Source organism: Leptodactylus fuscus, chromosome 2 (genome assembly GCF_031893055.1).
Source record: "Leptodactylus fuscus isolate aLepFus1 chromosome 2, aLepFus1.hap2, whole genome shotgun sequence".
In the NCBI taxonomy this organism is placed as follows: domain Eukaryota; kingdom Metazoa; phylum Chordata; class Amphibia; order Anura; family Leptodactylidae; genus Leptodactylus; species Leptodactylus fuscus.
In genome coordinates this window covers 139,268,843-139,284,600 of record NC_134266.1, presented here as the reverse complement: position 1 = coordinate 139,284,600, position 15,758 = coordinate 139,268,843, and the positions used below count along the sequence as shown (strand labels likewise).

Sequence of the window (15,758 nt, the reverse complement as noted above, 5' to 3'; positions counted from 1 at the left end):
GTGATGAAGCAGTGCTGAATGTGTGTGCTTAGCACACACATTCAGCTCTACTTCATCGGGCTAATAGAATGCATTGGCCAGCGCTGATTGGCCGAATTCCGTACTCTGGCCAATCAGCGCTGGCTCTGCTGGAGGAGGCGGAGTCTAAGATCGCTCCACACCAGTCTCCATTCAGGTCCGACCTTAGACTCCGCCTCCTCCAGCAGAGCCAGCGCTGATTGGCCGAATTCCGTACTCTGGCCAATCAGCACTGGCTAATGCATTGTATTGGCGTGATGAAGCAGTGCTGAATGTGTGTGCTTAGCACACACATTCAGCTCTACTTCATCGGGCTAATAGAATGCATTGGCCAGCGCTGATTGGCCGAATTCCGTACTCTGGCCAATCAGCACTGGCTAATGCATTGTATTGGCGTGATGAAGCAGTGCTGAATGTGTGTGCTTAGCACACACATTCAGCTCTACTTCATCGGGCTAATAGAATGCATTGGCCAGCGCTGATTGGCCAGAGTACGGAATTCGGCCAATCAGCGCTGGCTCTGCTGGAGGAGGCGGAGTCTAAGGTCGGACCTGAATGGAGACTGGTGTGGAGCGATCTTAGACTCCGCCTCCTCCAGCAGAGCCAGCGCTGATTGGTCGAGTTCCGTACTCTGGCCAATCAGCACTGGCCAATGCATTTCTATGGGGAAAAGTTAGCTTGCGAAAATCGCAAACTGACAGGGATTTCCATGAAATAAAGTGACTTTTATGCCCCCAGACATGCTTCCCCTGCTGTCCCAGTGTCATTCCAGGGTGTTGGTATCATTTCCTGGGGTGTCATAGTGGACTTGGTGACCCTCCAGACACGAATTTGGGTTTCCCCCTTAACGAGTTTATGTTCCCCATAGACTATAATGGGGTGCGAAACCCATTCGAACACTCGAACAGTGAGCGGCTGTTCGAATCGAATTTCGAACCTCGAACATTTTAGTGTTCGCTCATCTCTAGTTATAACACAATACTTGCCACTTTACAGCAGTCGATTTAGCTACACGGGACTAGAAATTGCCCTCTGCTTTGCATGGCTCCAATTCATGCATTGGAGCCAGTGCACAATATGTGTAGCAGCCAATGTAAAGAGTCATGTGAGATCACATATTACCCAGTTTCCTTCTAGAAGCAAAGAAATCGGTGGGGAGAACACTGTCAAATATACTGGATCCAATAGAATGCATTAACCAGTAAAATACCTCATGCATATAAATAGCAAGGAAAAAAAAAGTAATGAAATGAAGAATATCCTTCCCACATCACACAGATATTAGTTTTTCTTTGCAGTACTTGGGGAAAAAAAAACAAGAAAGTTCACAACTTGTCAACGCTAAATGTCATTAGTCTTCTGCCAAACACCAAAATTTCTATGCGATGTATTAAAGCAAGCATAGACTTTAATCGTGGGCCAAATCTGGCTTTTTTCTCAGGTCTGGAGTTAGTTCAGCAAAAAAAGAGAAGCTTTTGCTCTTTTTGGAAGGCATGCTGCTTCCTCTTACAAGACAATGGCCTCTGGTTCATTCATCACGGGGCCTGTTTGCGGCTCAGTCCTGTTTGACTGTAAGCTCCGACTTTTTTTTAATTTTTTTATAGGGGTTGGCCTAGGCTGTTTAGTTCCAATGAAGGAAAACCAATGCTTCAGCGTATCAAGACATTTTGGAATTGTAAGTTTACGACTTTCTCCGAACAGTTTGGGGAAGGCCCTTTGATGTTCTAGCACTGCTATGCTCCAGTGCACAAAGCAAAGTCCTTAAAGGCATCATCGTGTGGGTTTGGTGTGGAAGATCTTGTCTGGCCCACAGTAACCTCTGACCTCAATCCCACTGAACACTATTGGTATGAACGAGAATGGAGATTGTGAGCAAAGTGCCCTTGTCCAATATGAATGCATGACCTCATAAGAACTACTGTGGAAGCATGGGCAAAAAAACCCCAGAGCCGTACTAAAAGATCTTACAGCAATCCTTCTAGAACAGTGGAAGCTGTGTCTGGAGAAAAGTCGAGGAGGCCACTCTATATTAATGCCTATGGCTTATGAAAAGCCTCTGTAGGTGTGATGTGTAGGTGTTCCAATACTTTTGCCCATATTCTGTATGTCAGAAAGTTTCCAATGTAAATGTTTATTACAAGGCTGGGATGGATGCTGTGGTAGCTTCATTGTTTAAATAAGATAAAAATTGATGCATTATTCTATACAGATAAAAAAATGGAAACACTGCTCTATATTGCTGAAAGTAAGACATATTGGCTTTAGATTAAACCGATCCAATGACCCCCCGTTATTACTGTATTCGATAGAACCGCTCATCCTTAAAAGCAAAATACTCTAGATAAATCTACAGCTAGAGACAATATATGCCTCAAAACAGAATGGCTTGCCCAGCATCAAATATGTATTACAGTAATAGCCCTCCCCTTAAACACATACTTCACACGAAAAGTATACTAGAAAAATATTCCCCCCCCCTTCCCAATTCTCTTCCACACACGCCTCCGTTACAACTCTCCTATTTAGAAGGTAGTTACCAGACACAATTGTCCAGTTCCAGACATTCACCAGGTCAGAGGTCAGTTTAACAATCGGTCTGCTTTGTGGGATTACAATAAAGTATAAATCATGATTTCTTTAGTCAGTTCAAACCAACATTTGGAAATAGACAGGATGTGTTCCTATAACATTGTTACTCCGTTCCAAAAATCACTGGTTAAATGTAAAAAGCAGACAAAAGCTGTGTGTCATAATGATAACGTAATCTATTTTGGAAGTAAACAGGACAAAAGGGATACTGCAGACAAAGCTGGCACTAGGCCAGTACATGTAGCCACTAAAATCATGTTGGCATAGAGCTAGTTAGAAGGACCCGGTCATTTTGGAGCTAGTAAACGTAATACAGGGGCATGCAAAAAACTCACACACTTGGAAGAAAAATAAATGAAAGAAGAATGGAAAAAACAAGAGGATATACAGACAATGCAGAAAAAAATAATTCCATATGGATTAAACAATCACACCACCTAACACAAGGTCAGCAATCTGAGATAAAGAGGGCTGCACACGGAAAACATGCGCCAAACACTAGTGTAAAAAAACAGTGAGGGCAGGATTTGCAGTATGACAAAGTAGTGCTTCTTCAAGGAAAGCCAGAGTGGCATTTTAACATATGCAACAAATAAAATGAACAAGTGTTTGTTTTTGTTTTTTAAATTGTCACTTACACAGATTACAAAAGTGAGTCCGTGTGTAAGGTCACCCAAACTTCAGGTTATCCATTGTCATATTACGCTCCTGTGAAACTGGCTTTAGCGTTCATGCTAAATAGCTGAGCACCAAAGTCTCTAATTTTTGACCTTTCAGTTTTCTGGCTCATGTACCATTTCACATCACTCTCTTTTGGATAAACCCGAGAAATACCATGAAGGTGATGTAAGATGTAAGCTTGGCCACCCAGAACAAGGAAATGAAAAAAAAATGCAAACACACTGGTAGAGAATTCTGCCATAATTTGTGCAAAACCCCCCAAAACAAGCCACTTGACTTACATAACTTGTGCTGCACTTATCAAGCATTGTGGACATTTTTTGGCAATCTTTACAAAAAAGGGGGGGGGGGTCTTCATAAGAAAGGGGTATGGTTTAGCTGAAAGTAGGAGTAGTCTAAGTTTGTACCAAACCTGAACCAAACGTTTGGCCCACTCTTTTGGCTTAAGCTAAACTAATTTGTTGTTTAAATATCAGACTAGTGTCAAGATACGGGGTTGCAGGATAATTGGCATAGATACAGACTCCAAGATGTCAGTCCAAAGTGTAGTGTTTTATTCACTACAATAGTCAGCGGTACATGCAGCAGCAAAGTAAAGTACAAAATAAACACCTGCCCATCTGGACTCTAACTAAACAAAAGTTGGTTGCCTCACCTATAATAGTAACCAGTTCAAGTAGTCAGGAACCTCTCAGGTAGTCACAACCTTCTAGGTGGCTTTCCAGCCAAGCTCTGACAAAGTCTGGTCTCCTAGCAGGCTTCTTATGCCTGCAGGAGTGTCCACAAGATGTGGACCAGAAGGGATGGGAATGACAAGTCTCACTACCAACCTACCTGCCATTCCCTAAAAATTCAGCCCTTGTGCAAAGCACTTTAAGAATGCTCAGCCCTTGCTTGGCCGGGTGTATTCTATTGCACTTCTGCAATCACCATTAGTTTGCCTCCTAGGTCTTTTGGGGGAGGGTGTGGACACGGAAAGCCCGGATTTTATAGGGTTGTCCAGGGTTTTATACCAGGCAAGAAAATTGATTGCTTATCATTGGTTGGACCCGAGCCCTCCTTCTCTAGTGGAATTGATATCTAGAGTTAATAATACTATTAGGCTGGAGAGGGGCGTATATATACAGAGAAAGGCCCAAACTAAATTTGAAAAAATTTGGGGAGCATGGTTGGACACACCTGGCCTTCCCTCCCCGTCTCTGATTAGGAACAGATCTCTCACTTCAACTTTCTCTGTTTCCTTGATCCCCTGAATGCTATTCTTTACATGGAAATCAAAGGAGGTTCGGGAGATTTAGCGGGGGGTCCTAATGGACTCCCCCCCCCCCCCCTCCCTCTTTATGTGTCGGATTGTGTCCCATATTTACTTTGAATTGTTATTGTGTTGCTGTTGTTTTGTCGATTGTTTGATTTTATGTTAAGAAAAATTTGTTAATGAAAATTATCTGATTTAAAATAAAAAAGAATGCTCAGCAAAGCCTAGCTGTTTGCTGACAAACAACTTTTCAGGACTTTTACAATCTCGCCCATCTGAGCAATCAGGGTGAGATATACACCTCCAGCCATCGGCTTACACTGGATAGACAAACAATGCCACAGATTTATCGCCAGCATTCAACAACTGTGAACAGCACAATTTAAAGGAGTCGTCCGCAGTATAAATTACAAAAAAAATGAGGAGTGGGACACAATTTTTCTGAACCCATGAAATTTAGGATTTTAGCGGAACCAAAAGCTTTCCTTTAATGATCATGTGAATTAAACAATAAAAGTTATGGGGAAGGCAGTCTTTCCTTTATTTTTTATCTTTGTTAAAATTGTTTTGTGCCATGAGTCTTTTCACAGAAGCAGCAACTACGATAAGTAAGTAAACACATGGTGGTTTTATAAATAATGTGAGTGTGGGATTTAGATAAAGGATTGTCATTCCCACCTGTGCCGTCTGGGCATGTTCCAACATCTCCTCAAATTCCTCATATTCCTCATCATCCGGTTCTGCTCCTGACAGACGGGCTGCTCTGGCCATGAAGTATGGAGGCAGTTCACCAATGGCAGTGCCAGCACCCTGAATGCAAATAAAACAAAGAAATAAAACCATTATCCAAATTCACTTAGTTAAAAGCATGGCAAGAGTAGTTTTAAAAAATTCTTCAGAAAACATACATGTACTTGAAATATATAAGGCAGATACAGTGTTACCTAGTAACATCAGGGCTGTGGAATCAAAGTCGGGTCCGGGACCAATTTTGGATGTAATCAGAAGAAAGTTTCTGACTCAGACTTCAAAATAAATTGCTGAATTATTTTTAATTCTATTATACAATTATTGATATTGTATACTTAGGTAATTAGTCTGCTGCATATTTACTTTCACATGAATTCAGTCACTAGTTTTATAGTGAATTAAAGGATCTTTACTGCATCTGCCTGACCATGGCTGTCAGGCATTTATTGGTGTCGAGCTGTGGAAGAATAGAAGAGGCTTAGACAGTGGTTTGGCTTCCCGACACAACAGCCCTGAGTATTACTTCTCTGAGATGCCATAGGGATATTTTATGTACAGTAAAAGAGAAACACAGAACAGATACAATCTTGTAAGAATTCTGATATGTGATGCATCTGGATGGAACCCCTCTAACAGATCTAATGGAGTTTCACATAACATTTAAAGGAGCTTTCTAACGAACATAATATTTACATTTATAGACAATGAAAAGTTAAACCTTTTTGCAAATATAAATTATTAAACATTTTTACAGATTTTCTCTAATGAGCTCAGTGGTATCGGTCTTTTTCTAGCTCGGTTGCCAATGTAAAGGACTATAAATGCAGGAACTATGTGTACTGTGAAACCCAGCCATGGTTATCTTCTTGTCCATTTAGTATCCCTGCCTGATAACATGTCCACAGTAAAGAAATCATGGCTGAGTTTTTGACAAGTCCCAGACCATAGAAAGTTTCTGCATTGAAGTTGTAGCCACTGGCAACCGATCAAGACAAAATACTTATCTATATTTGAAAAAATGTAGAACTATTAATAATTGTCTGGAAATATAACTTTGTTAATGTTCATGGGAATAACCCTTTAAGAAAAACTGCTACATGTGAAATTCTGTGCTACAATATGAACTCACGAATGGCCAATGTAAGGCTCTGTGCACATTACATTTCACCCTTTCATCTGTAGTATATGACAGGATGACAGGAAGATTTTACCAATATTCATCATGATTACAGGCTTTGACATAAGTCATGTATATGCTTCCAGTGGCATAAGTCTCCTACAGGGTACCATTGCTTTTATTTAAAAAAATATACAGTATATTTTTGCCCTAAGTATAGGAATGTATGATCTACTGCATTTTTTCTAAATAGTTAAAAATTCAGCATGTCAATCTTGTTGCACAGGGTTATCCTATGAATTAGTTATATTAAAAAATAGAATATAATAATAATATGCAGTCAGAAAATGAACTTTTAATTTGTAAACAAATTAGCTTTTCAGTGCACCGCGGTGTGTCTGTGCCTGCCAGACCATCAGTTTTTGCTTATGGTTGCCAACCAGTAAATCCCACTTGCAACAACGATTAATAGATTCTGATGCGCAGGAACCACAGGGTAAAACAGTGCAGATGTAGTAACTCTTTGGGTGCACTGGACAGTTCATTTAGAGATTGATTCAAAGTTCTAATGCTTTCCTTGTGGATCCATTCTTCCCCCCCCCTCCCCAATTCGCTTCACATCTGGTTTACCTGCGCCTCCTCTGTCCTGTAAACCCTCTACGATTTCCTTTCTGAATAACCCACTCCTCCTAGAGGGCCTGTTTTCCCTGGATCATGCATGGTCTAGGGCAGGTCTCTTACGTTTGATGATGTAGTGGATCCACGAATTCTCGAGCTCAGGCCCTTCAACTATCTTCTGGTGGAGTTGAACATCCCCTAAACTACACTAAATTATTGTCAAATCATGCACTTTACATCCACCTTGTTTGGTTCCCTGAAATTTCACCCCCCTACAACATTTGAGAGACTACGCAAGGCAGGGATCTGTACAAATAGGTTAATTTCTGCCATTTATCAACTCCTTTCCTGTCCAGAGGGAGTACTCCCCAGCACACAACACACAGAGATATATGGCTAGATGGGAGGAAGCTCTGGGTCACCCGACTTCCCTCGCTCAATGGTAAATTATACAGTGGCGACCTGTAAAATCCTTGTCCTGTGTGACATTCCGGGAAACACAGGTTCAAGCTTCTCATGCATTGGAACCATACACCAGCTTTACTGCACTCCCTGAATTTCACTATTTCCCAAATATGCTGGAGATGTCTTTTTGAGGTGGGCACACTTTACCATATATTCTGGACCTGCCCCCTGACACATGATTTTTGGAGGCGAGTTAAGGGTATCACCGATGGTTTGTTCATACCGGGAGTCCCTCTTAATGCCTTGATATACCTGTTAAATTTACCTCCTAGGTAGATGGGCAAAAGGTCTGCTGACCTGTTCTTATATCTCTGCACAGCAGCCAAGACTTAAATTGCCCTGTGATGATGCCCCCCCTCCCCTTCAGACACGGACTTCCTTGCTAGGGTCAAGGATGTGCATTATCTTGAATGCTTGACTGCTCCTCTCAACAATACTGTACCTGCCATTGATACCTTCTGGGACAGCTACTGTATACTGGGAAATTTGTGACATCTATACCACAGCTACCCCCACAACCTTCTTTCCCTCTCTTGCTCTTCCTTTTCTTCCCTACTACTTCCGTTTGTGTCTGTCTTTAGTCTGAATGCCTGGTCGCTGGTATCTTATTATCTACTCATTGCTGTATGCACTTGGACTTGTGTAAAATCTTACATATTTTTTTTTCCTTGTACCTGTTGGAATAAATTTACATAAATACTAGTATAAAAAAAATAGATTCAAAGTTGATAGATTCTCTGCAACACCAATGCACTTGAAACATAAAAAGTATGTTATTTATGCCACATAGGAGTAGCATACAAGTAACTTTAGTGGTGGGAGACTCCTTTTAACGTATAGCCCAGGAGGTTTTCTGACACAGTGTACAGTATCTTTATTTCAGAAGCGAGATGTTTATACATAGCTAAAGCTAAGTTCTTCTGACATGTCAGTTTTAGTAAACCATTGCATTTTCCATAATGTAAAAGGGCCATTCACATAACCATACTGCATTTTGGAAAACCTGAAAAACTTAGCTAACAGCAGATCTATTGACTTTAATAGGGAAACAGAGCCAAATGGATACACCTTTAGTGCCTTTCTGTAGTTCTATTACTACACATTTTTCACAGTCACTAAAGCGTGGGATCTTCTAGTAAAAAAAAAAATCCTTTTGGTTCAATGAATCCATTATTGTAAGTCTGAATATGATTTTTCCAGTGGTATCCTACAACTGGATGCTAACAAGCAGCCAAATCTTAATGTGAACATCCATTTACAATGCTGGATTAGCTTATTGAAGGACTCTGTTTTCTTTACGCTCCTTATGGAAATGTATGATGTGGCAAAACAGTGACACTCCCATTGATGAGTGGACAGAGCCAGACTATGCATGGATACAAGCTATATAAGCAGAAAAAGGGGAATATTTTCAGTGCTTTTCCAATCATGTAGCTTCAGAAGAAATAAATAAATAGAGGAACTGAGAAGAACAAAGATTGCTATAGAATTGTTATTTTGACACGAATGAATGCAGGTACAAACTGTTTTAGTTATTAACACTGACCCAGACTGAATTCATTTGTTATACTGACCCACATGCAGGCTTCCAGCCTGACTTTGGAGATAATGGTCCATAAGGAAATGCTACCTTCTACAGCCTCTTCATCTGGACATATAATTTCATCTGGATATGGCGGTTCCGGAAAATTGACAGAATTACATTCATAAGCAGCAAGTGTCACGGAAGCTATGTGTGGACCCTGAAAAGAAAGAAGAATATTAGTAAACAGTTATAGGACGCAAAATTCCCCCTTGTCAAAGGAGTGTGTCCCTACAGAGTCTGACGCTGGCAGTGCCTCACCCTCAAAGTGGTAATGCTCAGTTGTCAATTTAGTCACATTCTTCTTGGTAAATTAACAGATACAACATGTTCAAAAGTGCTCCGAAATAATTTAATGACAAATACAGTTATTTTCTAATACAAACATGTCATGAGAGTCGAAGTCCTCTTTTAAACAAGAAATACAAAAGTTAAGACTGTGTTTAGAGTACAGCTACGTCCACATCTGCGCTGTAGTCTCCGTTGGAGACAGCCTCAATGTCCGCCTGATAATCGGTGGAGGAAAAAAAAAGGTGTGAACATAGCCTGACTGTACACTGTTCAATCAGGATTGCTCATATGTGAATAGCTGAAATGAAAATTCACAGGCATGGTGTGGTACATGGTGTGATGACACCCTGCTATCATACCATCAGTTTATGGTCAGACGGAGTTTTATTTATGAGAATGAAGGGGCTATAATTCTGAGTACAATGCCCCCTTACAGCTTTTCCCTGCACAGTTGTGCCCTGGCCACCTGCTGAGCAATGAACTACGACCAGTTGTCTCTTCATTCTCAGCATCACAATCCTTCTATAGGAAAATGAGCAAGTTTGGGCAAAAAGAAAAGTTTAAACATACAATCTGCTAGAAAGGTCTTCATAAATTACTCCTCCAGCACAATGTGTGCAGCAGGCAGTGTGCTGACCGCACACATCTGAACCAAGGACATGATATCAAAATCTGGCAGACTAAGTCAGCAGCTTGCAGCATCATGCTACTCATAGCTATGTAATAAAATAGTTGATAATAGCTTCTAACACTAAGATCCATGCAGGTAACAGTAAAGTCAGATGTGTTGGTTTACTAAACAGTGGCACCGTGTGGTCAAATGCTCATGAATAAATCTAGCATGCTTTATAGGAACTTGATGTCATGTGATAAAAAAGAAACAGACTACAGTAAATGCGGCTGTCAATATGCCGGCAAACATTAACCTATTGTTATAACCTTTGCATATTCGGAAATCTCAGAAGACAAACACCCTAAATCTATAAGTATCTGAAACTAAACAAGAGATTAGTTTTGTTGCTTTATTAATGTTGTAGGACAGGGTGAGCAACCTTCCGCATCTGTGCCAAAGTCGGTACTCCAGGTATATCTTCCTGGAACATGTCTCTTAGCTGTATTGCTCTAGGAGAGGAAGTACTAAGGGGGAGGGGGGGAGCACATGGTATGACATTGTCTTTGGATCATGGTCTAGCCTGTACAGAAGGTAGCAATTGTTGTTATACCTTTAGGCAAGTGTAAAAGTATAATATGGCAGAAAAACACCCTAAAGTGAACATTCATTCATTTCATCAAGGCTGGAAAGGTTTGTATGAATGTATTCTACATAAAGATCAGGCTGTGTAGATGTCTGAGCCCACTCTGAGTCCTCTGTTCATATGAAAGTCAATCGTATCCCCAGAGAACGAGCACACATAAATATAAGTTTAATCAACTAATTTATTGGTTGCGGATTTCACCTCTGGGATCTGCATCTATTTCTAAAAATGATCCAGTGGATATGCCGTAAACATCTAATTGTTGCACAACCCCTTCGCACCTAAGCCTTCAACAAACCTTGCATATATCAATAGTATAGCGTGTACCTGGGAAATAACACTATTTCTGGAAACTTTCCCCAATGTATTGTCTCTCAATCACTTTCCATTTCTTCAATGGTATCGACTAGCCTTTATGATGTCGGTCATAGACAACAGACAATATAGAAGAGAATCTGTTCTAAATGTCACGCTCACAAGAATAAACAGGATTATATTAGGACAAGTATTGTAAATAGAGGACGTGGAGAAAAATTAACTTTCTTTTTCGCTCCAGTAGACTGCGCATGTACCTGTGTCCCACCTTTCTAACTCAGCTCTTGCTGCCCTCCATTCCCTTTCCACAGTTTTCTTACTAAAGATGTAATATGATACTTGTCAGTCCAGTCAGTCTTGCCCTAGCAAGATGGATTAAGCAGAGAATCCAAAATTTATCTTTATCTTTATCAATTTGGTTTTCCAGTATAGCAAATCTATGTCTGCTACAAGTAGTTTACATCATGATAAATCTGGTGGGCCACATGTGCCCAAGCCTCTTTCCAATAAACACAGCTTACTTCTTCCATCAATTCTAAAGAATAACAATCAAAGTGTGACCTTTGTGAACATTTGTGACTTTTTACACCAGAAAACTGGTGTATGTATCAGCAAATTTTCCCTTATAAGCCACAGCTAAACTGTATTGTGATGCATCCATTAAACAATTCATTCATTTTTCTCCTGCTATGACTATAAGGGGACTAAGCAGAGTGTATCTATTGTATGTGAGCTCTGAACAGAATTATTCATTTGGCAAATACACATTTCGGTTCATTGACCTCCAAAAAAAACAACAACAGTACACATGAGTATTCAGAATGAACAATAAGTCTGATGTCTTCATTATAAGGTTCAATGAACCCTAGTTACACATCCAATGAAGATCATTCACAAAGTGGCGTACACAGTTCAAGCCAAATCTGCAAATGGTAATGACAAGTACCGTGTTTCTCCAAAAATAAAACAGAATCTTATACTATTTATTTCTCCATAAAAAGTGCTAGGGTTAGAGATGAGTGATCGGGATCGGAAAAGATCAGATTCCAATTAGTGATCGAGCACATTTCGCAATCGCTATCGGAATTCCGATCCCGATCTTTTTAGGCGGGATCGAGGTAGGAGGTTATTTCCCCACAATGCTTTGCTACTGGCCAAGCATTGTGGGAAAAGCTAACAATGTTAGCTAGGTCCCATAGGAATGAATGGATGCAGCCGGCACACAGCCTGTGCCGGCGTCCGGCCGCTTAACCCCCTGCGTGCCGGCTGCGACCATTCTTTTTTCTTTTTTTTTATCTCTAGTAGCTAACACTTACCTGCACAGATCGCTGGTCCTGTCTCCACTGTTCTAGCTCCTCTGCTCGCCTCGCTGCCCCCACCTCCCAGGTAAGTGTTACAGACCCAGGAAGAAGGTGGGGATTGTGGCTTAGGAGAGTGTGGGCGGGTACTGGGACCGGACCAGCGGCAGCGGATCTGTGCAGGTAAGTGGACACCAGGGGGGACTAAGTAGCCAGAGGATATTTTTTAATCACTACACAGCGTGGAGTCTAACAATTAAAACGTTCAATTTTTTAGACTCCATGCTGTGTAGTGAATAGGATAGTTTTTAAAACCCGATCTTCAATTTTTTAAAAAATCCCTTTGACTTGCATTGGGATCGGAATTGGGATCAAGACGGAATGTAAAATGATCAGAAATCGGATTTTAAAAACGATCCTGAAATCTCAAGATCGGCTCAACCCTAGCTAGGATTTATTTTCGGAGTAGGTCTTATTTTTCAGGCAAATCTTGTAAAATCGTTAGTAACCCTAACTTACATTCACAATTGGTGGTGTAGGGTGGGGTGGGTGCTTAAAATTACTGGCACGCTCTCTATAAACACTCTTAGAGACGGCACAATGCCACACAATCTACTCTCCTTTAGGCTAAGGGGGAGGTGCTGTAATAGAGTGGCTGCATTTGTGGGAGCATGCAGGGGTGGCACCTGACATCTGGTGACATAGGTAAACCCACTGAATAGTAGCAGCCGGGAGGTGAGACCCAGGAAGGCGGACTCAGGAGGCGGAACTCTGCAGCAGGACTTCGTAATGGGTGAGCAGATTTTGCAATGGCGGTAGATAGTGTGGCAAATGTACTGGATGGTTGGCAGCAACGGTATACCTATTCTCCGTCTCTGTGAGGTCATTGACGTCATGTGACATAACTTATCGTTGGAGGCGCTGATTGTAATCAGGGCTTATTTTTGGAGTAGGGCTTATAGTTAAAGCCTACTCCAAAAACCCTGCAAAATCAAGCTAGGGCTTATTTTTGAGGTAGGGTTTTTTTTTTTTTTGGAGAAACAAGGTATGACCTGGGCATAAGGTACACAATCTATAGAAGGTGAAATAAATCAGGCAATATCAGTGGTTTTAAAGCTTTCGATTATCCACTCAATTTATGAAAGTTGACGAAGTGTTAAACATAGCCTTACTACAAGCAGCGCAAACACAATGGCTGGGTGATTGATAAAAATAGGCTCCAATGATAACCGGATGTTCCCATTGCATATATTCACCAGGGAGTCTTTCAGATCATGTAACTAGTTATGCAGAACTTATTAAAGCAGCTGTCAAAGTTACCAGCTGAGATGACCAGGCCGGATTTGCAAGCATGTGGGTAGATGACCTACATGTTCCTTTCTATTATATAGGAGCAACCATCACTTCATTATTGTAGAGGTAGAGGTAGATTGCACTTGATCTCTAGGACTGGAGTCAAATTCTTATTCGTTTTTAATAATAAGTATAAAAATTGGAACAGGAGAGTAAGCGGACAATACAATACCTCCTTGCTGGTGGTTTTATCGATTCAACAAGGTGGATTTATGAATTAACCTACCAGAACCAAGTAATACAAAGTATTCCTTACAGTTCGGCTACTAGTACAATTGTTATTGTGAAGAAATCTTTGGCAACCTAGACTTCAGCTTTCATACAGCGTTCTGTTATCCTGAATAGGGTAGATGTAATAAGCACATCATGATCTCCCGGCACTACTTCCAGTAACAGGTCATGCCGCCTATTATTCCAGCTGAGCTGCAGCCAGAAAAAACAGAATATAAAAACAGCAAGTCATAAGACTAGAAGACTTACAGTGCAAAATAAGTGCTGGAAACAAAACAGCATCATTCCTTTCACAAGCGCAGCTGCATAATTGAAGCGAACAAGCTGAATGTGCGATGGACACTCAGCATAATCCTCTAAATGGCACTAAGGAAAATAACTGTACGGGTTCTGGAAAATGAAGAAAACCACTTTTCTCCTTACTGTAAAATAAGGCAACAACTCACTTTCTGTGGTAAACACATACAAGAGTTCTCAGACTACCCCCCCCCCTTCCTTCCCATATCATCGCCACATTGACTTAATGCATCATGTGCCTGCTTTTGACAACTTTAACCAGCTGTCCAAAATGAAGTCAGCGTGACTTTATCCTATGGTTTTGGCAGGGTCTGTGTAATATGTTTTGGACATCTGCTTCTGCTAAACGTTCATATTTGCAAAAGCCACAGTTTCATCTCCCTGGAGCTAGTCCTGAGGACCATTTGCCAAAGTCTGTATAGAAAACTCTTTGACCAAATAAAGCCTTATTTTGATACAAATGCAGTGTATGTTTTATGCACTGCACATGTACAGTGTCAGTAATAAAAGGTAATCTTTGTTTGAGAGAAATGGATACACCCATACATTACAATAGTTTTAATCACTAGTTGTTTTGTATGACATCACATTCTCCAAGAACAAAAGAAAAATTAATTCTGTAAAGATAAATACAATGTTCTTCAACCAGAAGATTTATATGAATATTTAATAAAGTGTAACTGTATAAGCCACAGAGAAAAAAAAACAAGCATCTGCAATGTACTGTAGAACTGGTCCACACAACAGACTGTTGTATACATCAGAGGCATACATTCATATTACAGTACATTGTAATGGATTACGTTTACGCGGTTCTAAAATGTTACAGCAGAAAGTAAACAATAGCGGGTCTACCGCCAACAAAGTAGACATTGTCAATACTGTATGCCTAGTAGCTAAAACCTAAGGAAGGCTAGTTTATTTACACGCCCCATGATTCCGCCATAGTCTGCGATAATGGAATCCCAAAGTAAAAATGATAGCAGCGTTCCTCCCCGCTCACACTCTACAGCGTGATAGGCGCTGCCGTGGAGAAGGACATATCTGACAGACTGTCAGAAACGCCCTTCTGACTGTGAAGAGCTACGGTACCGGGACCGATAGCGCTTTACCCGGCTCACAGATCGGGAAAGCAGACAGTGCGCTGAATTCAGTGCACTGTCAGCTTTCCAGCAGTATATGGAACTGCCTGTGCCCAATATGATGAAAGGTCCTCTTTAAAGAGGTATTCCCATCACAAGGATCCGCTCTATACTGATAATTTATGTAAGCTGAAGAGTTTTCCTCACTGCTCTCACTGTTATCTACACCTCTGCCATTCAGCTAATTGCGTTTGCTGAAAAAGTCTCGTCTGTTATCCCTTTATGTAAACACACAGGTAACAGTCTGTTATCCGAGTCCATTCTCTAGAAGCATGTGTATATTATTTGATCAGCATTTGTATTAGATTTCAAGGAATCATAAATCATAAAACGTATTGCAATACTTTATAGTGTCCTGTTTTGCAAGTTGGGGAAGGTGGCTTTGATTATTTCAAAAGGAATACAGGAAGTAAGAAGAAGAGATGGGAAAACCCCTTTACCGTTTCCGTATCAACACCTTTAGACCAAAGTCTCCTTTCCTCATTTCCCTTTCCGGGATC

General features: G+C 40.8%; 1 protein-coding gene across 1 annotated transcript in view; it reads right to left on the bottom strand.

Annotated features, from left to right (window-relative positions):
* Window positions 1-15,758, bottom strand: part of VMP1 (vacuole membrane protein 1) — a 112,079-nt gene that overhangs the window by 53,980 nt on the left and 42,341 nt on the right. The window contains exons 7-8 of the mRNA XM_075264790.1: window positions 9,068-9,235; window positions 5,222-5,353 (exon numbers count right to left, since the gene is read on the bottom strand). Coding sequence (XP_075120891.1) covers window positions 5,222-5,353; window positions 9,068-9,235 — 300 coding nt within the window. The remainder of the gene's footprint in view (window positions 1-5,221; window positions 5,354-9,067; window positions 9,236-15,758) is intronic.